At 39.7% G+C, this 27,311-nt stretch overlaps 2 protein-coding genes across 6 annotated transcripts in view; one reads left to right on the top strand and one right to left on the bottom strand.

The window, feature by feature from the left end:
• Positions 1-12,380, bottom strand: part of INVS (inversin) — a 244,110-nt gene extending 231,730 nt beyond the window's left edge. The window contains exons 1-2 of one of the 4 annotated variants that reach the window (XM_072604529.1): positions 12,114-12,266; positions 5,843-5,969 (exon numbers count right to left, since the gene is read on the bottom strand). In XM_072604529.1, the coding sequence (XP_072460630.1) occupies positions 5,843-5,948 (106 nt within the window). In that variant the 5' untranslated portion in view covers positions 5,949-5,969; positions 12,114-12,266. Of the gene's footprint in view, positions 1-5,842; positions 5,970-12,113 lie in introns of all 4 variants that reach the window. The other 3 variants (XM_072604518.1, XM_072604510.1, XM_072604503.1) reach the window with 3 other exon arrangements.
• A 38-nt stretch (positions 12,381-12,418) lies between these two features.
• The window catches only part of ERP44 (endoplasmic reticulum protein 44), a 130,519-nt gene continuing 115,626 nt past the window's right edge, over positions 12,419-27,311 (top strand). Inside the window, exon 1 of one of the 2 annotated variants that reach the window (XM_072604581.1) lies at positions 12,419-12,813. In XM_072604581.1, the coding sequence (XP_072460682.1) occupies positions 12,757-12,813 (57 nt within the window). In that variant the 5' untranslated portion in view covers positions 12,419-12,756. Of the gene's footprint in view, positions 12,814-13,889; positions 14,120-27,311 lie in introns of those variants that run through there. The other variant, XM_072604588.1, reaches the window with a different exon arrangement.

A 27,311-nucleotide genomic window follows, 5' to 3' on the forward strand; every position in this document is an offset into this window, starting at 1 on the left:
CTCCAGGGTCTGAGCCATCAACTTCCAGATGACAGCCCAGGCTATATACCAATCTCCACCTGAATCTGAGGTCTCCAGCCCACTGGACCTGGTACCACCCAGGTTCTGAAATCTGACCCCTTGAACAGGACCCAACAAGGCAGGGACAGCTCTACGTCCCTTGCCAGCAGAAAGCAGTTTCAGAAGCTGAGACCCTTTACTCCAGAAGAATTTGGGTCCAATCTGTTTGAGGGGGAAATGATGGGGTTCAGACTCTGGGAGCCTCCTTGAGCTCCCCTTGAATCTTCCTACTTAATCTGGCCTTTCTTACTCAAATCTAATCTTACCATTTGTTCGGGCAGTTTCAGAAAGCCCATGGGCTTTTCGTTGTCATTCTGCTCAGGTCTCTGTGGCATCCCCTACCCAATCAAAACCCCATTCCCCAGGCTGCTCGCCACTCCCAGCAAGATCTGTATTCATTCCCATATAGCCCCAATCAAGATCTCTGGATTGCCCCACCTGCTTCCCACCCAAACCCTCCATTGTCTGATATCTCCTGATAGTCTCCAGCTGTTTGACCCTCCTTCGATTCCCTCCTAGGACTTCTCCTCAAGACCCTCCCTAAATCCCTCCTCCCATCACCCTAGACTACCAGACCACCCCCAGATCCCTCCTATAGTCTTTTCTGTATTTAGTTCCATCTCGCCTCCATGAAGGTGCTCTGATTCAATCCAGCTCAGACGCTGTCCAGCTGGGATTCTATCTGGCCCACTTGCGAATACAAGTGTTACAAATACTTGGGCTCCTTAAGAGCTGAGCTGAGCCAATTCAAGATGGCGAATCTTTAATAAACTTTGTTTTCTCTGGCTTTAAAAAAAAAAAAGAAAAAAAAAGAGAACAGAGATGGAAAGAGCAGAAAAACTAAAGTCCAGGCATCAGCAAATTATATCTTGCCAGCCAAACCTAACTCACCGCCTATTTCTGTAAGGCTTGCAGGTCAAAAATGGCTTTTACATTTTTAAAATAAAGTTTTATTATACTTAAGAATGTAAAAGTCATTCTTAGCTCATATGCCATAGAAAAACAGGCAGTGGGTCAGATTTGGCAGTAAACCACATTTTGCTATGGACCAGACCAAATATACAGAGAGGAGGTTCCTGTGGGAAGCAATTTTTTTTTGAATTGAGGGATCAAGTTTCAAGTGATCTAAAAGGGAAACGGATAATCAAATCAATCAAAGATCTTACCACTACCCCAAAGAGCAACTAAGAAAATAGCAATAATTACTGATCTATATAGCTATTTTCCCATTTCTAAAAATATTACAATAATCTGCATGTGTTTTAGAGCATCCTTGATGAAGGTATGAGCAGAGAGAGAACAGCAGAAATTTTAAGTGATATTCTATAGCATATCATACCTTTGTATCAGACAAATGAAAGATTCAGAGAATATAAGATCTCATTGCGCTTACTGTTGATTATAAAAAGACCTTTGATTTGGCAAAGCAAAAACACCACTTTACAGGTTCTCATTTAGCAAGGTATATTCCATAAATATGTTAAATTTTTACAATATTCTTTGAAAGATGTAATAAGAAAGACAAATTTGTTTTGTGACCTGTGATTATTAATGTCAAAGGAAGAAAAAAATAGGAAAACAATCACTACGATGCCACTATCATAAGAGATGCCTAACACAGAATTCAAATTAAAGAGGGATTCCTTGTGGATGGATCTTCTAGACACTCCTATTTGTAAATGACACTGATGATTCTATCAAGTCCTAGAATATTTCAGAATCTCCTAAATAAAATCTATAAATCACTCAATGATTTGGTCTAATTATCCAAAACATGAAAAACCAAGCGGATAAAGAATGCCTATTGTCCAAGCTTTGATATACAGTTGTATGAACTGGATCATCAGTACACAGAGCTTGGATGGACACCCTGAATGTACAATGAACTGGGACAAGGACTGAAGAAGAAGAGGGTGGGCTAGAATATCTTTGAGAAAGTGAGCAGTATTTTTATTGATCCCAACATTCTCTCTGAAATCTATCTTCTTAATATCAATATTTCTACTGGTGATTTTACCTGCCTAATTTCAAGTCATGGAACACTACAACTTACAAAGAATTAAAGTTTTAGGTCACTCAAAGGGGCAATAAAGTAGAGTATTGTCAGCATGATCAGGGTACAACAGAGTACCAACCAATAACTGTGCAAAAGAAACATCTTAAAGGATTCTCATTGGACAAGATGTACTACTTGAAAAGAAGGTAACTCCAACCTGTGTCGTGATTTCTAGGTTTTTATGCAATGTCAAGTTATCTAGAGGAAGGCCCTCTAGATCTAGAAGGAAGCCCTATGGAGGATTTAAGGGAGGACATGGACAAGGGTTGTACAAGACAGGGTTTTGATTTGCACCTCTGGGTTAAATCCCCCATTGATGAGGTCATAGATCCACTGAAGTATCAAAGTTTAAGTGTTAGAGAGAATATTTTCCTCTTGCCTGAATCCAAATCCTTCAAATCAAGGACATAAATTAAAAAATAAATTAAGCTAAGTTCCTTCTTTCATTCATGAAACTAAACATGAAAGCATTTTTTATACATACTGCCCACTCAATAGCCAGGAATATTGAATGTTTATTTTCATATGCCTCCACATAATTTTGTGGAGGGTGATATTGACTTTAGTCTCTATTGGTACTGCTATAAAAAGCATTATCATCAGTATATCATCTCTGAATAAATGCTATAGAGCAGGAATAAAAATAAACTGATTTGTATTAAAGTGGAGGTCTAGTACAAAGATTTATTCATAATTCATGTTAGAAAATGTGTAACTCATAAAATAAGGGTTAGAGAAAGGTAATTTATTAATAAAAGTAAAGTTCAAAAAGTTTAATAGTTGAATGCTTTTAGATTTGTGTATTCTTCACAAATAGCCTGGCATTTAAGACTCCGACTTATCTTTTCAGCTTTATTTCACACACTCCTCCCATTCTCCATTCTCTGACTCAGAGAGGTTTTTTTTGTTGTTGTTCTCTAGTCTTGGCTTACCTTTGCCTTTTTCTTAGCTTTTTAAAAAAATTTAGTTTTTTGGTTTTCCCCAATTACATGTAAATCTTCTTAGCTTTTACACATGAAATCCCTCCTTCCTGGAACAGATCCTACATCCAGCCCAAATCCTCCTCCTCCAACGCTGAGTTCAGCTATCACCTCATCCATGAAAACTTCTATAACCTCTCCAGACAGAAGAAAAAATGTCTTTCACCTTTAAAATGAGGAATCTGGGCTTCTCTAAGAGTCTCTTCCAGCTTGAAATTTAAATCTGTGATCTCTCCTGGCTAAGAACAATTCCTTCTATAGAGTACATACTCAATTATTTACGGAATTCTTGATTTTAATTGATTCAGTTATTTCAGTTTTCACATTTATACTTCAGAAATAAGGGGGGGTGTTGTACTTGCTAATAACTTATGAAACAATTTTCATTAAATTTTTTTCTTAAAGAAAAGTATTCCTTTAAAAAAATACAACTGATGTTCATTTGAAAAACCGTAAGTAATTGTGGATGATTAATGATGTTGCTTGAAGTATTAATATTTCCTCAAAATTCTCTAAGAGGGTCAAAATGAAAATTACAGACAAAAAGTAAGAATTTGACATGGTTTTTGTTCCATTTTCAGAAGCATTAAAGTTAACTTGATTTTCTATACTTATACAGGTTATCACCAATACTAGGTACATAAACTATAAAACTATATAACAGCAATGATTTATAATTATTTTAGTTTATACCACCACCAGCATTTAAAAAATCAACATATCACATAAGTGCTCTTTAAAGTGCACAAATCAGCACCTTAGATTACATATTTATTTTCTTTAAGTCTTCTAGGTCTAGGATAATTTTCCACTGATGCTCAAGGTAATAAATCAAGGTTCAACACATGAATTTGTTGGTAAAAATTATTTTATAATTGGATATGGTAATCATTTCATGTAGTCATTAATTTTAGGTTTCGCTTAAACATATACTGATTATGCTAATAACACACTATAACCTAACTTTTGGCACCTTTCTTCTTGGGTTCTTAGAATTCTGAATTTCTTTTTACTTAGGATTCCTGTACAACAACAATTACTAGGCAACAAAAGTGATTAAGAGTTATGAACAGGGATGTGTTTTAAAAATAACACTCACTACTTATCTCATTGAAACATTATGAAAATAAAATGTCTGAAAAGGACTGAGTCTCTCTGAAGGACTGAAGTCCTTCTTTTGAAGAATAAATGATCATTAAAACATCTGGATGTTTAATCTTTATTATGTTGGTATACTGATGTAGCTCTTTACTTTTCTCACAACAACCTTTTAAGGTTGCAAATACTATTATCTCTATTTTAAGGATGAGGAAATAGTCTCCAGGAGGGTATGTATGCACAAAGTCACAGTGGAGGTAAGGAGTGTGACATTCATAATTCCACCCGAGGTCCAATCCTCTATTACAATCCTGCTTTCCATTACTAGGGATTAAAGTTAAAAGTAACCAGGGGATAATTATCAGGATCAGTACAATGAACTTGTGAAAGCAATAATTATACCTTTTATTTTTTCTCCTTTATTTTCTGGTTCATTTTGAGTGCTCTCTTATTTTCAAAGATGAGATATTTTAAACTTAAGGTGTGTGGCCAAGTTCAGTGAGGCATGTATATTTCTCTGTGACTGACTTATTTTCATGTAGTACCTGCTACAAAAAAAAGACTTTCCTATTCTGCTCAGCTGGTACTGCTGTAATCTTCCTGCAAAAATTACTTTGCATTTTTACTAACTTGTGTGTTTGGTGTAGCTAATATCAATAAAGGAGCATAAAGCATAGCTCCAGAAATGTTAGAGACCACAGAGGCCAGCTGGTTCAGCACCCTCCCTCTGCTCCCACCCCCATTTACAGGTGAGAAAACAAGCCTGGGAAGGCTAGGAGATTGTCCATTGTCCCAAAGTATTAAGTGGAAAAGTCAGAGTTAAAACTCAGGTTCTTTAACTTTTAGTTCTGCACTGTGTCCACCTCCCCGCAATGCCCAGTAGAATGTAAATTCCTGGAGGACAGGGTCTACTTTGTGTGTCTCTGTACCCCTAGTGCCTAACATAGTGACTCAGACACAGCAGGTGCCTAATACTTATTGAATATTTAGTCACATTTCCTCTCATTTACAATTTTGGTTATTCACCCTTAATCTTCTATGCCTCTTCTAGTTTTCTCATTAAATTAGACTTTGGAAAGTGGTTCATAATAGCAAGCATTTAAATTGCTCTGTAAGATTTGTAAAGTGCTTTACAAATGTCATCTCATTTTATTCCCATAATGGTTCTAGGAGATAGGTACTATAATTACCCCCATTTTAAAGATGAGGAAGCTGAGGCAGAGGTTAAATGAGTTAACTAGGGTCACATCGCTAATAACTGTCTGAACTCATAACTCTCATCTACAATGATTTTACTGACATTTCTCTTGCTTCCTAAATACCCTGTTTTTAAAAGCCTTTTCTGCTTATTTCAGCTCCTGGGTGGGCATTTATTCATTCTATTTTCATGTAGTTCTAATTTTTAATGGCAAGCTTACACAAATGACTGTTTTAAAATAACCCATTTTAGGCACCCTTCCTACTTTTTCATTTTGAAAAGTTTTAGACTTTGAATAAAATATAATTTGTTAAAAGGACAATTCTCCTTAAAATGAATAATTACTTTCAAATTCAAATTGAGATTAAAAAAAACACATTCTAAAACAAGGAAGTAAATGCTCCCCCAAACTATTTTTTAAGTTTTTCTGACTTTAAAAAGCATGCTTACCTGCTATCAGCTTTTGGAGAGCACCCTTATCTCCATTAACAGCAGCAGCATGAACTTGGGATGCTAATGAGGAACCACTAAGGACCCAGCTCTCTGAAGTGTTCATAGTTTTCTGAGCCTATGCAACCTGAATCAATTGATAAAATATAATTAATGTAATACCAAAAAGTTTCTCACACCACTTCCTCTTTCATTCTTATCATCTCAATGAAACAGGTTACATACAGTATGTCATCATAAATCATTCTTTTACTTTTACCAGAAAAAAAATTTACCCTTTCCATTTACAAAAAATGCTCATACTAAAAAAATTCCTTGCCTACTTATGAAATCCTACCATGTTGATATGGAGATTACTCTGGACTCATGAAAGATATGCAAGGGCAACATAAGCTTGGGCATAAGGTTTCAAACACAGTTTCAGTGAAAGACTAAGCCTGATGTCCCATAACCAATTTAGCTTAGCAAGCAGACATTCTTTACCAATAAGTAGGCTGTTAAGTAATGCATTCTTTGACTATGGCAACCCATGAAACAAAGAAAAGATAAATAAAAAAGGGTCTTGAATCTTGTTGGGGGAGAGTGGTGGTTGGACAGAGGAAGTGGGAGGAACGGAAAAGGAGGTAGACCATACTCTGAATCAGTTTTTAGATCTCTAGAAATACTGGACCATACAAAGAGGAACTAGTTAGAACTCTGTCTTAAGAACAATGAATTGACTGACTTACAGCTGGAAGAACTGCATTGCAACAAACAAGACCAGAAGACAAAAGGAAGTTGTAGTTAAAGGACAGAGGACTGGTTTTCCTGGCCAAGGCAAACAAAGGAGTTAGAAGAGTTGGTTTAATTACATGCCTCAAGGTATTAAGAAACATAGTTTCATGCACTATTTGGTATTCTTAATAACCACAAACAAAAAGATGACCTATGAAGACCACTGTAGCTAATGCACCAGCATCTGCTAGAGCAGGTGTTCTTTCCCTTAGGACAGTCTGATAAAGCCTCTGGACCCCTTCTCAGAATACTGTTAGTAAACAACCACACCTATAACAAAAACCACATCTATTCTATCACAAAGGAAATCATCATATAAAACAGTGGTCAGAATGTTAACAAAACCCCCCAAGATCACAAGTTCACAGACTTCAGGTTAAGCAGGGGATAAATAAGCAGAAATATTCTATTACGAACTTAATACAAACAAAGTCAACATGTACCTTTTCATGCTCAGTGACATCTATGGGAGAGCAGGGGTAGAGAAGGTATGTTAGCAAATACAGCTCAGGTTTCAGAAAAGGCGGAGGCCAACGACCTGTAGAGTACCTAGAAAACTATGCCTACATTTTATTCCCCTGGAAATCAAAGGCATTAAATGTGATGAACACTGGAAAAAATAATTACACACAAAATGAAATTAACTAAATATTAATAGATAGGAAATACCTGGTTGCTACTTTGGGAGTCATAATGGAATGAGTTGGACTGGACTGGATTTAAACTACAGGTTAGGTTGATCAAAGGTTAAAAGTTTAAAAATCAATTAAATTATTTTAAAAAGGGACAAAAATAAGGAAAAAAGGAAGATGCTGCCAACTATTTCAATAAATTCAACCTGGTCTATTCAAAGAAGCTGTAAAATGGTGTAACGGCAATTTAAATGGATAGATCTTTCATATTCATTAATAGGCCCATGTGACCTGCCTGGGTCACATGGAAGCCTCAGTCACATGAGTCTGAATCACATGGAGCCAGTGGAGGGAGGAGCTTGCTGAACAAGTGGAACAGGAAGGGTGGAACAGGAGGAGATGGAGCTAGAGCAGAGCTGTGAGAACTGAAGGAGGCAGGCAGCTGGCTGTGAGTGTGAGAAGGGCATTTTGTTTAAGGGAAGCCTGCTTGTGGTTTGTGGGAAGCCTAGCAGGGCGAAGGCTTGGGGAAGGTGTTGTCCTCTGCATTGTTATTGTGTATAGACTATAATGGATTTGGCTTTCTGGTGTCTGAATAAATGTTTTGGTTCTGTCTTCCATGTGGAGAGTCTTGTATTTCCCGATTCAGAATTGCACTGGGATATTCATGCCTGCTGTAGGCACACTGACACTATAAATGGGAAATGGAAAAAGGCAGAGATATTGGTTTTATCACCACTAAAGTTTAATTAGTATAATGAAATCACCCTAAAAATGTCAAGAGTTCAGAAACTGCCTTACTCAGTAAAAACTTTATCTCATGACAGTCAAGGAAGGATAACACTAGTTTGAAATATGAACTCATTTATAAAATCTACAGAGGAGAATTGCAGATTACCATTCTCCATTTATAAAATCATGAAAGCAGCAGAAATGAAATCAAGTCTGTAGAAAGCTTTTGGTGCCCCCCAATAGAGCCAAATCACACCAAGAGCGTTCATTGATGAAAATGGCAAGAAGATAATGAATAGGTAGAAAATGAAATAAATTTATCAGTATTTTACAATACTCTATTTTCACATTAGTCACAGAGGAACTATCAAATTTGGTCCCTAACATTTCAATTTCCAATATGCTACACAAAGAGGTTAATGAGGCACTTAAATAGATGAATTCAGGAAAAGCAGCTAGACCAGAGAAGGTTTATGCCAAAGAAATTTGTGCTGGAGGTAATACTGTTTTGAAAGCCTTGAGTTACTGTTACTACATATTTATTTTTACAAAATATCTCAGGAAGAAAACACTGTTCCTCCCCTGCCAAAAAGAGAGGGAGAGGAAAATCACAAAAAAATACTACTAACTCAAAGTGACTGAGAGAGCATCAATAATTATGGACTTACCATCTTTACAAATTTTTGTGAGAATGATCATACCCATATATGGAGTAGGTTTTTCGAAAATAACAAAAGAGAATAAACAGGCTTTCAGAAAGAATTCTCTACAGCAGTCTACAGTTTTAATAGTCACATAATTAACTAAAAGGCACAAAGAATGCAAGTTCTCCCTATAATTATTGTTTGCTGATTACAAAAATGTATTTGACTCTATGGAGCAAAACACAACCTTAATGGCTCTTACAATAGTCTTTCATACATGCCTTAAGATCACACAGGACTCCTTCATAAATGCAATCATGTATATAATCTTGCTCCAAGATCCTCTGATCATCAATTTCAAGGGAGGCATCAGAGAGGTATGACACTAGTGTGTCATGATAGTCTAATTGGAGAAGGAATCTCCTACAGTGAGGTCCTGATTTCAAACCCTAGAACATTATTAGGGCTCCTCAATGAAATCTATGAATCAATAGAAGTTGTACAATAGAAAGCTACAGATTTAGAGAAAGGGGACCTACGTTTGGATCCTACTTCTGGTATTTACTCACTGTGTAACTTTGAGTAAGTGACTTCTCAGACCTCAGTTCTCTCATTGGTAAAAATGATTGGATTATATCCCTTCTAGTTCTAATGCCTAGTAATATTCAAAAGAAGGTGGCATAACAATTTATACAAGAATAAATATGATGAAAATTACTTAATGAACAGGATGAAAATTATTTAATGTTCAGAAAACAACAGGCAGTTGTACCTAGCTAGGTACATGTAGTTGAATAAGGCACTACAGATGGACAATGAATGAAGCCCATAACTGAAATGAGAAGAGAGGAGGTAGACTGAATTTGAGAAATTAAGCAGTGATTTTTAATTATCCCAAGCTGATCCTCAGCACCAAATCCAACCTTTTTAAAAAAAAACTTTTTATTCCATTAGTTCTTTCCCAATTGCATGTAAATTTTTTTTTAAATTCTGAGTTCCAAATTCTTTCCCTTCCTCTTGCTCTTCCCTCCTTCTTGAAAAGGTGAGCAGTTTGACTTTGATTATATACGTGACGTCAAGTAAAACATATCACAAGGCTCATCTTTTTTTTAATGCAAAGGTTTCCTCAATAATACTATATTGTTGCAAATATTAAATTCTACAAAGAATTCAAATTGCAAGTCACTCAAAAGACAATGGAGAGACATATAGGCATGGTCTACTCGAAGAATCACTGGTCTGGGAGTCTGGTTGGTCACCTGATAGGGATACCGTAGAGAGTACACCATGGGAGTGAGAGGCTAGAAAAACATGACCTCTAACAGACCTTCCAGTTGGAAGAGTTTATGATTTGGGAGCCAGGAAGTAATTCAGTGATTTAGGAGTCACTAGTGAGGAAATCAAAACCTCTTTGGGTCTCAGTTTTCACATCTGTGAATAGATAATCTCTAAAATCCCTTCAGCTCTAACCCTTTTATTATCCTATAACTGATTTTATGACTGCACTTGTAAATTCCCAAGTGGACTTTCTCTGAAATGAAATCGTAGACTTAATCTGATGATTGTGCTTTGTCCTACATGCATTTCTATCTGGAAAAAATTAGGACTAAGCCATGGATAAAATAATTGTGGAAATTAAATCTCTGTCCTATGGTTTTATATGCTCAGCCCAGACAGACTGGGAATTTGAAAATAATTTATATTTGAGATAAGGGGGTAGAGTTGGAAGCACCTGTAGTTGCTAATTTAGTGAAAGCAAATAGTTAACCGCAATGTAAAGTTATTCATATAGTACTATTCAAATAGTTGAAGGGCTTTGTTTTATAGAGTTGGCCTCCCTAGGCTAAATGGTAAGGTCCCAAAGGGACTGTTTCACTTTTGTCTTAGTGTCCTCACCACTTAACACTTAAATGTTTTTTTCAACGGGTTTACTGTAAAAGCCTCTAGAGAGAGGGAAAAATCAGAGAATTCCAATTTAGTCTTTAATCTACCCTTGGCCAACAAGCTAAATCATATATTTCTGTTACTGAAATTCAAGGTCCTTCACAATCTGGATCCAATTATGTCTTACTTCAAATTACTTCCCCTTTAATTCTCTGCATTCTAACCTTACTAGACTTCTGTCCATCCTTCTCCTATCTCTACGCCTAGAGTGGATTTCCTTCTCCTACTCTTCCAGACCTGCCAATTTCTGCTGAAGTACTTTTCTTTAAGGCCTAATTGAAGAACTGCTTTCTTCACAAAACCTTACATAATATCTCTCAACATAAAGTGATTTCTCATCCTACTTTGCCTGGATAGACCCTTTTGCCCTCATCCCAATCTCCTCTTTTATCAGTTATTTATGTTCTATTTCCCAAACCCTCACTCCCATTTGACTGTAAACTCCTTAAGATCAAAGTACCTGTCATATCTATCTTTGTGTCCCCAGTACTAAGCAATGTCCTATGTCCATAGGACATACTAATTATATCTTTATTGGGAATTGAATTTTCTTTCTGGTGTTGTAACATCAGTATTTGGAGCCAGAAAATCCAAACAAGTGGACCAATTTTCAAGCAGTAGCTAGTACCGTTGGGCTAGTGCTTAGAAAGATCACCCTTCAGATCCAAAAAAACCATTTATCAGCCTGACTTGGGTCAGTCTGACTGGTTCCAAATAAGTGTCCAGCACCAAGAATTAAAAAAAAAACAACCAACCACAGTTTCCACTGAAAGCATGCCACTACAACCTCAGAGACTCTTAAGATCTGGCAGAGTTGCAAGACAAATCTCTCCAGTCAACCAAGATCATGTTACTCCTTGTCAGTGACTAGGATTACTGGTCAACCTCTGCTCGAGAGGATGGCTTGCTAATGATGGCTCACATTGTACTGACCCTGAAAGCTTGGGCTGGCAGGGAAGCCTCCCGGAGGGATGCCCACCTCTCGGGGTTAAGTTTCTGAAAGCCTTTTACAGAACCTGAAGACTTTCTTTAGGCTCCAACACATCAGTGGTGCGCACGCTGGAAAGCATCGCGTCACTAAAGAGGATCACAGAGGTAAACACCAGAAGCACGTGCTCTTAGGAGCTAGCTGCCAGCCCACAGTCTCTGGCTGGGGTCGGGGGAACCGGACGCAGACTCCCTGCCCGGGCTAGCTGGAGTTGATGCTACCTCTCCGTTCCTGCCTCCTCCTGCCTACCTCCAGGTGTGACCATGTCCGGGTCCGGGCCCCCAGGAGCAGATGGAGGTGCCCTCCAATCCCTCCATGTTTACGAAGCACCTACTAGGCACCGGGCACAGGGGTACAGAAAGAGGGCTCGCCATCTCCAGCCCAGAGAGGCACGGATCTGGCTGGCGGCCCCCTGGTGGGAAGGGGACAGCGTTGTCCTCAATCTGTCACCGTGGGACCCCCCAGAAAGGAGGCACAGGGAGGGCGGGGGCGCTGGTTCTCTCCACAGTCGGGGATGAAGTGAAAGCCCCGATTCCCCGGCTCCCAAGCCTCCGACTCACCCTCACCTCTTCCAGGACCGACATCCCACAGGCAGCTGCACCGAAGTAGGTAAAAGCCCCGCAACCTCCAGTCCCCAGAGGAATACTTCCGCTCCGAAGTCGCCGCCGGTCTTCGCCGAGTTGGGGAAAGAGGGGCGTTAACGCGACACCCCCGCTCCCCCGGTGTACTTTTCGGGTGCATTCTGGGAACTGTAGTTGTGGCTCAGGCGGACGGGCGCCCTTTCCTAAGGATCTCCTTTCCTAACCCAAATTGCTACGCCGGAAAGTGGAGGTAGGGGGTGGGGACGCGGGAGGGCCAGCGGGGAGGGGAATCAGGCGGGCGCCTTCCAAGTGCCGCGGTGCCTGTTGGGAAAGCGAGTTCTCGGTTCCCTTACCGACCCGTAAGGGCTTCGGGACTACAGTTCCCGGCGTGCTCCGGGGTGGCCAGGACCTGGAAGTGAGGGCGTGCGGGCCCTCTTTGGAAGTTGTCCCGGGTGTTAGTTGCTGGAGCTCCGGGTCGAGAGGACGAGGCGCTGCAGTCGCCTGAGGAGCAGCCGCCGCCGCCGCCGCCGCCGCCGCCCCAGCACCTCCTCCTTCTGCTCTTCCTCCCCCCGGAGCTTGGCCACCGCCTCCGCCTCTCCCTGCCCGAGACCCCTCCGCTACAATGAAAGCTGCCATCTTCTTGCCCTCCCCCGACCTCCGATGCTCCCTGCTGCTTTTGGTGAGTGGCTGACACCTCTCTGCTCCTCCCGCCGCTGGCCGGGCCAGGGGGCTGCGAGGAGCCGCGACTCCGCCGGAGGCGCAGCCGCCCGCAGCTCCGGAGGGGAGCCGGCCTGGACCCAGCCCCTCCGGCTGTCCGCGCCGCCCCCTCCCCTGGCCAGGGTCTCTCTCTCCCGCGGCCTGCTCCCGCCCGCTGAGCCGGGCCGGTCTCGGGAGGGTGGGGTGGGCCGGGGCTGGGGGTCCGGAGTGGGGGCCGGGGGCCGTGGTGCCGGGGGAGGCCTGGCCGCCGGACCCTGGGATGGGAGGGAATGGCCAGGCAGCCCCGGCGCCGGTGGCTCGCGGGCGGTAGGCTTGAGACATCTGCGGAGAAGGGAAAGCTGAGGGTCTAGCGTCTGAGTGAGCCCCTGCAGGCCGCCCCTTCCCCTCCCCAGGACGGGGGGGGGGGGGGGGAACGGAGACGGAGCCCCCTGGGGTGCAGCCGGGAGGCGTGGGGAGCCGCCTCGGGGTCGGGGGCGTGGCCTTGCTCCCTGCGGGTGGGGGTGCCCTGAGGACGGTGCCGGAGGAAGCCCCTGGGTGTGAAGCTGACAGGTGCGGCGGCGGGTTCCTCTCGCTCTCTACCCCTTAAACCATGCCCCTATGGTGGATCCCTCTGTTGTGGCCACCTGTGATTGGCTGGAAACACGGAACTTGTCTGGCTGACACTCTGCCCAGGGGGTGGGGGGACGCGCTGGCGGCGCTATTCCTAGACAGCCCAAATCTCCAAACCCACCTGAACCCTTTCTTTCTTCCCCTAGCACGGAGCTAGGGCAGGAGAATGTGCCGGGTCTCATTCACGTACCCACCCACCCTGCCTTTAGATCTGCTGGGACACCCAGAGTTGCCTTTTTCGTTGTATTGAGGGTTAGGTTAGGTCCCCCCATTAATCCGTGTCCCCCAAACACACCTTGAGTATAGTGACACCCTAGGTGACCCCTCCTAGACAGGTTTAACTTTGGAAAAGGGCCAAGATTTGCCTGGCCTTTTGTGACGCTGGACAGTCACACTGTGGGTATTTACCAGAATACTGAGATGGAAAGTATTCTAACCTTCGTGAACTGTAGGATGTTAGAGCTTGGAAGGGACCCTTACCCATCAGATGAGGAAAAGGTGCTGAGGTTAAAGAATTTCCTCGGCTTACAGTGAGTGTCACTGCTGAGACTAGAATACCATTTCAGTACCACAGACTGAGGCTAGGTCATCCCTTTCTCTCTTTTTGCAGATGAGAAACTGGGTCTGAGTGAGAGGTTGAAGGATCTCAGGGTTTCATAGTGAGTGCCATTTTTGAAACTAGAATACCATATCAGTTCAGCTAACATTAAGGACCTATCATGTGTAAGCAATTGTACTGGTTCTACTACAGTGTGCTAAGTTTTAGTATTGTTTATATTTAAGTTTTAAATGAGGGAAAAAAAGATAATATACAAGAGATCTCCAGTCAGGGAATCCCGCTATGTGGGTGAGATTCTCTCTGGGCTCCCCTGGTACCCAGGTAGAAATTCCCCTACAAGACTTAAGGCCTTAGAGACTGAAGACTGACTTTTTAAAAGGAAAAGTATTATAAAATTTCAAGTAAGGTATCAAAGCAGTGTAAAAAAGTAAAGGTTATGTAAAATATAATTGATTAATTAAATAAAATGGAAGAACTATTCATTGCTTTTTTTGAGATAGAAGAACTGGTAAGTCCCTGTGGAAGAAAATAATTTTAATATTGAAAACTTCTTAAAAGACTTATGTCTGTTACATTAATGGTTATTTCAGAAGAAAATATTTCCTTGTCAGGAGTTCCCAACAACAGTGAAACCACAAGTTTCATGTCTGAGACTTGAGAGATCAATCCCCTCAATTCACAGCTTAGGAAACTGATGCTTCAGGAGGTTAAGTTACTTGCTCAAAGTCACAGACAAAAGTCTGAGGCAGAATTTGAATCTAGGTCTCCTGACTCCAGAGCCAGTACTTTTTTCACTCTCTCAAGCTGTTTGATATAAACTGAAATGTAGTTTGCAGATAGACTTTCATTCCAAACTGATGCTATTACTTGATGATATACTAATTTTAACCACCATTCATTCTGAATTTATTTTTGAGAAGCCACAGTAGATGCATAGTGAGATGTGATAGGCAACAAGTAGAAGGTATGTTCTTTAACTTCATAGAGGCAATGGTTGAGAGACTGCTTCTCTCCAAGGTATTCTGGTCTAGAGGTAATCTGACAACAACCTCCTTTATGTAAAAGAGACACTTCTGGGTCCATCTACAGGACCTGTGGGTTCTGTCTTTACAGGTATTCCTTGTGCTGGCACAAAACACAACTCATTGGTTTGTGACTCTGTATATAAAAATAATGAAGGGGAAAACAACAAAAAAATCAGAAAAATGTGAAAAATATTGACCAGGAAAACGACTACACAACAGAGTTTCTTAGAAGATTTTGTCTGGTTCAGACCATGGCAGCTTGACAGACATCTTGAAGAATACTGAGAGAAGATTAATGAGTCACAGCATTTCAGGAAAGGAACCTTAGATATCTACTTCAACAAGAAAATGAGCAGAAATGCTCTCTGCAGCAATATTTCTTAAAAATGCTTTATGCAGCCTTTGTTGGGGGACCTCTGAAGAGGAGAATTCACTATTCCTTACATCCCTTTTCATTTATAAGAATCTACTCATTATAAAGTTTTCCCTTTATTTGTTAAGTTTTGTGACGTTTAAGGGAGGGAAATTGGAATTTTGTTTCTTTGCAACTATACATTGCTCTTATTCCTGGGGTCTTGGACCAAGTAAAGGAATCTAATGCCTCTTCTGCATGTCAGTCCTTAAGTTCTTAATTAAAAACTGTAATATGCCCCCTTCTTTTCCTCTCTTCTCACCAGGAAAGTCCAGGAAAATTTTCTTCAGTTTATTTGGTATGGTTTCAAGTCATCTTACCGTCTTGGTCATTCTTTTCTGAATATGTTCCAGCTTGTCAAGATTCTTCTTCAAATGTGTTCCTTAGACCTGAGCTTAGTGCTTTTTTCCATTATGGTCTGACCAGAGTAGAGAGCCTGGGACTGTTACCTCCCTTTTTCTGAACATTGTCCAGTTCAGTTAAACAAACATTTCTTGGGTTTCTGTTTTGTACAAGTTACTGGGCTTCCTGCTAGGGACATGAGGACAAAAGTGGAACAGTCCCTTGGCAGCAGGAATGCAGCATATACACTAATAAGCAAATACAAGAGAATTGCAGAAAGGAGAGAGCATTAATAATTGGGTACATCAACAAAGGGTTTAGGACATAGGTTCTTACTCTTTTTCGTGTCTTGGTCCCTGTTGGCAATTTAGTGAAGTCTATTGAGTCCCTTCTCAGAATAATATTTTTAAATGAATAAAATAAAATAATCAGGATTACAAAGGAAGCCCATTATATGGAAGTACAATTTTCCAAATATAAAAAAAAATTCAGAGCCCAGGTTAAGAACTCCTGGTTTCAAAGAAGGTGAAACCTGAGCTAAGTGTTGAAGGAAGCCAAGGTTTCTGAGAAAGAGAGCATTTCAGGTATGGAGGAGAGCTTGTGGAAATACAAAATACTTGAGGGGGGAACCCTGAAAAACACAAATGGTTTGAAGGTGGAAAAAAGTATATTGAGATCAGGGAACAGTTAGTATTCCAGTATGACTTGATTTTATAGTATGTGATGGGGAATATTGCAATATAAAGCTAGAAAAATAGTTTGACCAGAACCAGGTTGTTGAGATAATTGAATACATAGGTATAGATGACCATGTTACCCGGGCAGAGAATATAGAAAGAAGATTGAATCCTTGAGGGATACCTTTCCATTGTGTGGGATTGGGGGGAGAAGGAGGAAGTAGAGATGAATGATAAAAGTAGGAGAAAACGTAGGAAAGCTTGGAGGAACAGGAAGAGGGGAGGTCACTGTCAAATATTAAATGAAAATAGTGAGAAGAGACCATCCTTTTTAGGAACTTGACTAGCTGTCCTGCCCTAAATTCTCTGTTGACCTCTAATGTCACATTTCCATCTGCGTCTGAGACTTCTTGAATTGGATGTCCAGTAGCTTCTTGATAAGTCCAAAAGAGAATTCATTGTTTTCTCCCCTAAATCCTCTCCTCTACCCCTCACCTTATCTGTTTCTGTAGAGGGCAATACATCCTTCCAGTCCCTCAGGCTTGAAATCTAGGAGTCATCCTGGATTCCTTACTGTCTCTCACTCCACATATCCAGGCTGTTGCCAAGGCCTGTCCATTCCACCTCAGCAACATCTCTCCAGTACTCCCCCTTCCCTCTTCTGATCTAGCTGCTACTCTAATGCAGGCCACCTCATTATTGCACGAACCTGCTGGAAGGTTTGTCTGCTTCAAGTCTCTTCTCATTCCAGTCCATCTCCTCTATTTTTTCCTAAAGTAGAGGTCCAGTCTTGCCACACAATACACACCCCTACTCAGTAAACTCCAGTGGCTCCTTCAGGATTAAATACAAAATGCTCTGTGTGGCATTCAGAGCCCTTCATAACCTAGCCTCCTCCTGCCTTTCCAGTCTTCTTACACCTTACTCCCCACCACATTCCCTTCACTTCAGTGACACTGGCCTGACCGTTTCATGAACAACACACGCCATCTCTCAGCTCAGAACACTTTTCTGGCTGTCCCCCATGCCTGGAGTGCTCTCCCTCCTCCATTTTCACTACTGACCTCCCTGGCTTTCTTTAAGCCCCAAGTAAAATTCCACATTTTACAGGAAGCCTTCCCTAATCCTTCTTAATTCCAGTGACTTCCCACTGTTAATTATTTCCTATTTATCTTGTGTATAGTTTGCCTTATGTATATTTGTTTGCATGTTGTCTTCCCCCATTAGATTATAAGCTCTTTGCGGCCAGGGAAAGGAAGTGACAGAGCAAGTTACTAGAGAAGGATGGCAGGGACTGGGATCGAGGGCCAAGTTACTAGAGAAGGATGGCAGGGACTGGGATCGAGGGCCAAGTGAAATTTGTTAGGTTTGACAAAAAAGCACTTCCTTTCTCTGAGTTTGGAGCAAATGAGAATGAAAATGTAGGAGAAATGATGGAGTTCACACTGGGCCTTTGTTTTCTCTGTGTGCAGTCAGAAGAGAAGGAGGAGTAAAGAAGAAGTTTGGAACACTCTGTACTGACTTCTTTACCTGACCTGTCTTATGCTCTTTGCTCATTGACCTTGCATCCGTTACAATGGGTCACCTGTTCACTAGCCACGTTTTTTCCATGCTGTATTTCTGTAGTTGAATTTCCAAATCTAAGAGTAAGGCTTTATATTTATACTTATAACATTTTACCTTTTTAGATTTGATTTATTTTAGATTCTAGGCAATTGAGGTTTTTGATCCTATCTATTGAAGTTTTTAAATTAGCCATTGTTAAAAACTCTCCAAGTTTTTTATGTCAACCAAAAACTTGAAAAGCAAGCTATCTATAACTCTACCTAAGTCATTCATAGAAATATTGACTAGAACAGGGCCACAGGCAGAAATCTTGTGGCATTCCTTTAGAGACCTCCTTGCAGGTAGACATCTACATATTAATCAGTCACTACCCCAGTGGTGTGCTTGTTTATTTAATCAGTTCTCATATTAACCTAACTACACTGTTAGCTGTAGTTACACTACCTACTACATCATTTGATCTTATCATGGGAGACTTTGTCAGTAAAGTAAAAAATAATCCTGCAGTAAATTAATGATAGTACAAATCAGCCTGGTTTTTCACTAAATATTCACTAAGGAAGCTGAACTTTTTAATAATAATGTTACTGTCTGTTTAATCAATAGGTAGTTAGATGCTCACCCTGAGCAAAGCCTTTTGGTAGGCATTATATAGGGTAGAAGCCTCTGATTTCTGTGCTAAAAGAGCTTAGAATCTCATTTGGAAGATAAGGCAGAGATACATGAAAATATGACAAATGTAACTCCTCAGGTGAGAGGTATAGACAATAAATGCCATTGGAGGACAGGGAAAGGAAAGACAGTACAGTGTAGTAGATCACTGGACTTAAAGTTTAAAAAGCAGCATTCTTGTTTCTGTTTTTCCATTTACTAGCTGTGTGACTTCTGGTCAAGTCACTTCATCTTTCTTGGCCTGAGTTTCTTCATCTATAAATTGAGGGCATTTAACTGGGTGATCTCTAAGTCATTGTTGTGGAATTTTGGGGGGGGAGGGGCAGGGAGCAGGTTTAGTGGGAAGGATGAGTTTCATTATGAATCTGTTAAGTTTGAGTTGCCAAAGAGAGATCCAGGTGGAGGCATCCAGGATGACATTCTTGGATTTGGAGAGGTCACTATAAGGTGGAAGTTGAACTGGAATTAGGATGACTAAAATTTGAATGGGCAAAGATAAGGAGCTTGGGAGGATTTTTAAAAAAGGTGTAAAGGAAAAAAGAGATGGTAATGTGCATGTTGTATCGGGGACAGTGAGCAGAACAACTTAGAACTGAACATTTGTGTTGTAGGAAATAAGAAGTAGGTAGGTTAGAGTCATACTGTGTTAAGTCTCTTGAATCCTAAACTTAATAGTTTGGTCTTGATTCAGTAGGCTTTGGTAATCCACTGAAAGCTCATCAGCAGGATACTGGTGGGATAAAAGTGATTGGATAAAAGATTAGAAAATTATCTTGATAGATGTGTGCAAGAAGCTTTGGAGCAAAGAGATTCTGAAGACAGGACTTTATTTTAATAGGCTAGATGTGAGGATGGCAAAGTGAATGGGAAGAAAGTCATTGTTGCAAGAGAAAGTAGAGAGGAATATCATCAATCAACTGGAAAATTGGGGCCTAAAGGATGAATGAGCTGAAGTTGAAAAAACACCTTCCCTTGACTATTCTCCATGGATTGTGTAGTCCTTACTCTGTCTAAGTATTAACATCGAGAACTTATAGGATCAGAAGTTTTAAGAAAGAAAGGATGTCCTCTACATGTCCTGTAGTCCAGATTTCTCATTTTAGAGATTAGGAAAACAGAGCAGATCTAAACCACTTTTTGTGGACTTTTGCATAGTTCTTTTTTTTATTAATTAATTTATTTAAGTTTTCAACATTCATTTCCACGAAATTTTGAGTTCCAAATTTTCTCCCCATTTCTCCCCTCCCCTCACCCCAAAACGCCGAGCATTCTAATTACCCCTATCACCAATCTGCCCTCCCTTCTGACGTCCTTCCCTTCCCTTATCCCCATCTTCTCTTTTGTCCTGTAGGGCAAGATAAATTTTTATACCCTATTACCTGTATTTCCTATTTCCTAGTTGTATGCAAGAACAATACTCAATAGTTCTTCCTAAAACTTTGAGTTCCAACTTCTCTTCCTCCCTCCCTCCCCACCCATTCCCATTGGGAAGGCAAGCAATTCAATATAGGCCATCTCTGTGTAGTTTTGCGAATAACTTCCATAATAGTCATGTTGTGTAAGACTATATTTCCCTCCATTCTATCCTGCCCCCCATTTCTTCTATTCTCTCTTTTGACCTTGTCCCTCCCCAAGAGTGTTGACTTCTAATTGCTCCCTCCTCCCATTGCCCTCCCTTCCATCATCCCCCCATCCTGCTTATCCCCTTCTCCCCCACTTTCCTGTATTGTAAGATAGGTTTTCATACAAAAATGAGTGTGCATTTTATTCCTTCCTTGAGTCAAATGTGATGAGAGTAAGCTTCATGTTTTCTCTCTCACCTCCCCCCTTTTTCCCTCCACTGAAAAGTCTTTTACTTGCCTCTTTTATGAGAGATAATTTGCCCCATTCCATTTCTCCTTTTCTCCTCCCAACATATTCCTCTCTCACTCCTTAATTTCATTTTTTTCAGATATGATCCCATCCTATTCAACTCGCAGTGCTCCATGTCTGTGTGTGTGTGTATGTGTGTGTGTGTGTGTGTAATCCCACCAACTAATCAGATACTGAAAAAAAGTTTCAAGAGTTACAAATATTGTCTTTCCTGTTTACCTTTTCATGCTTCTCTTGATTCTTTGTGTTCTTTTCATCAAGAATGCTTGAAAGTCCTCTATTTCATTGAAAGACCATTTTTTTCCCCTGAAGTATTATACTCAGTTTTGCTGGGTAGGTGATTCTTGGTTTTAGTCCTAGTTCCTTTGACTTCTGGAATATGATATTCCACACCCTTTGATCCCTTAATGTAGAAGCTGCTAGATCTTGTGTTATCCTGATTGTATTTCCACAATACTTGAATTGTTTCTTTCTGGCTGCTTGCAGTATTTTCTCCTTGACCAGGGAACTCTGGTATTTGACTACAATGTTCCTAGGAGTTTCTCTTTTTGGATCTCTTTCAGGAGGTGATCAGTGGATTCTTTCAATATTTATTTTGTCCCCTGGTTCTAGAATCTCAGGGCAGTTTTCCTTGATAATTTCATGAAAGATGATGTCTAGGCTCTTTTTTTGATCATGGCTTTCAGGCAGTCCCATAATTTTTAAATTGTCTCTCCTGGATCTATTTTCCAGGTCAGTTGTTTGTCCAATGAGATAGTTCACATTTTTTCTTACATTTTTTCATTCTTTTGGTTTTGTTTTGTGATTTCTTGGTTTCTCATAAAGTCATTAGCCTCCATCTGTTCCATTCTAATTTTGAAAGAACTATTTTCTTCAGTGAGCTTTTGAACCTCCTTTTCCATTTGGCTAATTCTGTTTTTGAAAGCATTCTTCTCCTCATTGGCTTTTTGAACCTCTTTTGCCAATTGAGTTAGCCTATTTTTCAAGGTGTTATTTTCTTCAGCATTTTTTTGGGTCTCCTTTAGCAAGTTGTTGACCTGCTTTTCATGCTTTTCTTTCATCTCTCTCATTTCTCTTCCCAGTTTTTCTTCCATCTCTCTAACTTGATTTTCAAAATCCTTTCTGAGCTCTTCCATGGCCTGACACCATTGAATATTTATTTTGGATGTTTGGGATACAGAAGCCTTGATTTCTGTGTCTTTCCCTGGTGGTAAGCATTGTTCTTCCTCATCTGAAAAGATGGGAGAAGATATCTGTTCCCCAAGAAAGTAACCTTCTATAGTCTTATTTTTTTCCCCTTTTTTGGGCATTTTCCCAACCAGTTACTTGACTTTTGGGTCCTTTGTCAAGAGTAGGGTATGCTCTGGAGGTCTGTAAGATATCACTTCCTCCAAGGTGGTACAATCAAGTGTGTACACTGGTCTGGGAGCAAGTAGAAATTTTTGTGCCCAGAATTTGAGTAATAGCGTTTCTTCTTTACAACCATCCTGCTTCCAGTTCCATCAAGACAGCACTGGGGGCTGAGATTCAGATAAGCTGCCAGGGCAGGGCTGCTGTTCAGTGTAAGATAAAGATCAGCTGCTCAAATCCCTCAGGAGTATTAGATGGGAGCAGGGCCTCTACACAGGGCCAAAGTAAGAATCAGCAGCTCAGTACCCCCAGCGATTTTACGATCCAACAATGGATGCAGGCTGCTGTGGAAGCTCCTGCGGCCGCCTGAGGCCCAAGCTATAGGAAGTTCCTTCTTGGGCAGCTGAAAAAATCCAGTCACTGACCGTTGGCGCCTATGGGTTCTGGGATCTGTGAACTGCTGCTACTGATGGGGGATTCTGCCCTGTTGGCCTGCTCACGACCTCCTCCCAGAACTGCTCTGCGTGGCCAAGGCTGGGTTGGGCTCCACTCCACGTCTGGTGCAACAGACGTTTCCCGTGGACAGATGTTTCCCGTGGGCCTTCCAGGTCATCCTAGGCTGGAAATCTCCTCCACTCTGTTGTTCTGTGACTTCTGCTGCTCTAGAATTTGTTGAGAGTCTTTCTTTACAGGTATTTTATGGGCTGTAGGGGTAGAGCTAGTATATGTGCATCTTTCGGCTCCGCCACCCTTTTGCATAATTCTTTCCTAAGATTATACCATTTTAAGTTTGTGTTTATTTGCTTTGTTAAAATGAAATTTAAGTATAGAAATAATGGCTTTATCTCTCAGAGTCTATGAGAACTAGATTTCAAAATAATTCAAGTGAACAATTAAAATTATCCATAAAAGTATTTTATGTTCTTGGCAAATACTCTTGTAGAAATTAATGAGGTATTATCTGTCATCCTGTGGAAGTACAGAATAGAATTAAAAATGCCTTCTTGGCATACTTTAAGGACAACAAGATTCTTTCTTGTGATGAGATGACATCATGTTGGACAAATATCTTTACCTTTCTGGGCCATAGTTTCCTCATCTGTAAAATGAGAAGGTTAGACTTTTAAGATTATTAGGCATCTTCCATCTCTGTGACCCTGTTATGGTAGTCTCATTTCTCCATTTATTCACAACTAAACTTCTTGGGGAAAAAAAATAATCCACCTACACTCATTGACCCCACTTCCTCATCACCGGTTCTGTCTTTGCAATTTGACATCTTAGTTTTCTCTTCCTCTCTTATTTTTGCTTCTTAATCTTCTTTACTCTTTCGTCTTCCTGACTCCTCCCTTTTCCTGGGAATGCTTTTTGATCCCAATATAACTCAAATATCACCTTAAAACTTTTCTTGATCCCTTAGACTTAGTCAATTATGATCTTACTCCTTGCACCTCACATTTATCCCTTTCTTGCACTTGATATTGTATTATTTTATATTATTGTTATTTGCATGTATATTCATCCTTCTTATTTGACTGTAAGCTCCATAGAATGAGGAACCTTGTCTTATCTAAATTTTATATCTCCCTTAAAGTATAGCCTCGTTCAGTACATAGGAAATTAATAAATGCTTGTCGAATTTGAAACTTAACGTGAGTGGTTACTATGTACATGTTCTGTGAATATCACATGTATGTATCTTATACTTAGAATAGCAAAAACATATCTCTGTACCCCATCTATTCAAAGGTGACAGTATATAAGAAGAGATAAGTATGCTCCTTATATAAGGTTAGGATTACATGAATGTTTGAGACGCTGTAAAAACATTTACTTGAAATTGTCTACCCTTAAACATACTCTTCATGTCTGTCTTTTGGTGAAAAAGATTTGCTCTTATGTGGTGATTTTTTTCCCCTCTTACTAAATTACACTTTCATCTTTGGAGAAAGATTATATATTTCTATAAAATAACTATTTTTCAAGCAGCCAGTCATGTATAATAAGTCAGGGATTTATTTTTAAAATGATTTGAGCGCTTAGGTAATGGAGAGTGATGGCTTTCCATGCAAAGGAAATGATAGCTTTCATCCTACATGGCATGAAATGTGTCTGCTCCATTTTTATTTATACCACTTAGCAAGAAGACTCCCTTTACTCATGTTAGTATTTTAGAACGTTTGTATTAAAAGCAAATATATACTGCGATTTTTATTTGTATCAATCTTAATTGTGCTTGCCACCATTTTGACATCTGTATCATAACTCATAGGAAAACGTGCTAAGTGCTTCAAGGAACCATTAATTATTTAGTTCTCATATAATAAAGAGTCACATTGCTATAGCTCACATTACAGATGGCCAAAAAAGCCACATAAGCACCATCTGTTAAAACTCAGAAAGATTGTCAGTGCAGTGGCCATATGCCTCCAAATCTCACTCCGTGGTACAAAAGGGTGACTGCAAAAGTCAGATGCTTGACAATCCACTGCTCTTCTTCTGTTGTTATTTTACATATATATTGGCAGTCATGCTGGAAAATCTCACCAGTGAGAACATATATCCAGTTGTACAGCCTATAGTTCATTATCTTTGGAAGTAACCCTTAAGTTGTATATGGACAAATCTTGTACCTGGAATTGCTAGAAGAAGAATCCAAATACAGTATACATGCTTAGAGTGTACAAAGTATTAGAATACCTACAACAATCTTATGCCCTTCACAAAGTCCTACTGTGATCATGCCTTATCATGGCTTGGAGGTGACCCTGTCTTCTTAAAGGCTATGTCAGAGGTATGCACATTTTGAAAGATTCTGCTGATTGAAAGACCATCTCAACATGTCGTATATGTCTGAAGACCAGACTCAGTAAGTATGAAGAGGCTCACCATCGGTAGTCAGGCCACTGAGTAATTAATATTTTGGCGGTGGCAACACATGAAACAAAGATAGTTCCAAAATAGTCCCGTTGTGTTTGGTCCCTTATACCTTTGTAGTGTTGAGGGTGGAGGATATGGGGTCAGTCCATTTGACATAAGATCCTCATCCAGTGATCAGGGCTTGGAAGTTGTAGATAAACAAAGAATGATATATAGGCTCTCCTTGTAGGAAGACAAGTAAGAGTCCTCCATTTTATCATGTGTTCAGAGTGGAAAGTAACTATGTGGCACAGGAAGTTATGATGTGTTGGTGTAGCAAAATACAGTCTTAAAGACTCTCAGTGAAATAGCTATTGTGTATATGCAGGGATCATATATGATTCCTTGATAGTTGCACCAGTAGTAATAACTTTATTTAACCCTCCAATTTGTTATGAAGTAAAACCAAAACATATTTGCCAGTAGTATTTGCTGAAGTCATGAAAAATGTACAGCATAGAGTTCAAATGGAAAAAGGAGGCCCCATAGATAGAGTTCCTCCAAGGTTGTTCTCATTTGAGGATGACTTTGCACTGATTGTTATATCAGGTTCTGGAACACTGAAAAATCTCCTAAATAGTTTAACAACTCAAAATTCAAAATCAGAATTACACAGGAATAGTCTAGTAGAAAAAGAATGCAGTTGGATAGACAGCTCACTGAATTAGTTCATTAATACATTCTGTATATCTTGAACACTGCAGATGGACAGTGACCTAGAATTGAATTGCATTAGGGAAATAGTACCCTACTTTCAATGACCCTGAGCTTTTCCCATAAACAGAACTCTATATTGAAAAAAAAATTGATGTATTTTTTGTCTACACTTCCTACATCTCTCCCTTAGTCATCCTTTATATTGAGGAGGAAAAAAGGAAAAACAGTTCAGTAAAACAAACCAATATATCAGTCAAATTTAATGTGTGGAGTTCTGCACTCATGGACAGGTCCTTCCTCCAGTCCCCAAACCCCAAAAGAGATAGAGCAACACTTTTTTTTCCCCAAATGTTACATGACTTGTGAGGGACTCATTTTCTTCCAGTCCTGAGCCTGAACCATCTGTCTACTCTGAATCAACCCTGGCCCAGAGCACTCTTTCTTTTTAGAAATGAAGAAATTGAGGCCCATAGAAGCCAAGTAACTTAACATTCTTATCTAGACCAAAAAAGTGCATTTTAGTACTATGTCAGTAGTATTTAGACTGCACATTACCAGTCTTCCCAATGCCATATTTAGCAAAGCTACAGCTGTCACAGAATAACACCCACAGAATAGCTCCAGGTCTCCCTGGGGAGTAATTTTGAACATTTGAGTTCAAAGGTCCAATTAATTTCTGCTATAAACTTTGAAGTTACTTATGACATATCTCTTCACTTTTTCAGGTTGTCTTTATGTTTTAGAATTAATGTTCTTAGAATATTACTTAATTACGCTTGTTAAATATTAGTCTTTTGTAACTACCATTAAAATTTCAAATTAGCAGACATTAGTTCTTGATCTACTTTACCAGTTTAGGATCAGTCTGGGGTAACAGAGATATTCTCATGAGGCCACTGTTGTGCTTTACTTCTATTATGTAAATACTTCACAGGACATATAGGCTAGGTTATAGAAATTTTGTACGTTGTAGAAGTATATATATATATATATATATATATATATATATATATATATATATATATATATATATATATATATATATATATATATATATATATATATATATATATATATATATATATATATATATATATATATATGTAATATATATAAAATGCAGGAGGATTAGTTTTTCCTGTACCTTTTCTTAAGATAATGTTCTGTAACATGAATTTTACATATTTAGAGATGACTAGAAAAACTGAAAGAGTGATTGACTAACTGGTGATAGAAATATCTAAACCTATGGTTATATTACTTATGTCAAGATATCAGGTATTTCTGATTTTTTAGGTGTTGGTACTTCTGCTTGAAATTATCTCTACAATTTAGTATTTGGCATCAGCAGGAAAAGCCGTCACTTTGATGGCTTTGAGATTATGATAAATCTCTGCAAACAAAGCTAGACTGGTTGTAACTGTCAAGTGACAGAACCAGATGCACAGTTTATCATCAGGTCCATACTTAATGTCTTTCCAGCCTACCAGAGCACATGCTCTACCGATGTAGCTATCCTTCAAGAGAGAACCTCAGAGTCAGGTCTCATATGATGATAACACTTTGAAAGCAGAACCATAGTTGGAGATTATTTGGGCAAGAAAAAAATATGTTACTCATTAATTTTCAAATATTATTATTGACAAGTTATCTTCATCCTCTCTATATGTGATTGTTGTATTGGGTTACTTTGAATATTTATTAAGAACCTGCTTTGTTTCATACTGGCACAATAGATAAAATCTTTAGATAAGTCAAAATTCCTGGGCTTATAGGAACTTATTATTAGGAAGATATGAT

Source organism: Notamacropus eugenii, chromosome 1 (assembly GCF_028372415.1).
Source record: "Notamacropus eugenii isolate mMacEug1 chromosome 1, mMacEug1.pri_v2, whole genome shotgun sequence".
In the NCBI taxonomy this organism is placed as follows: domain Eukaryota; kingdom Metazoa; phylum Chordata; class Mammalia; order Diprotodontia; family Macropodidae; genus Notamacropus; species Notamacropus eugenii.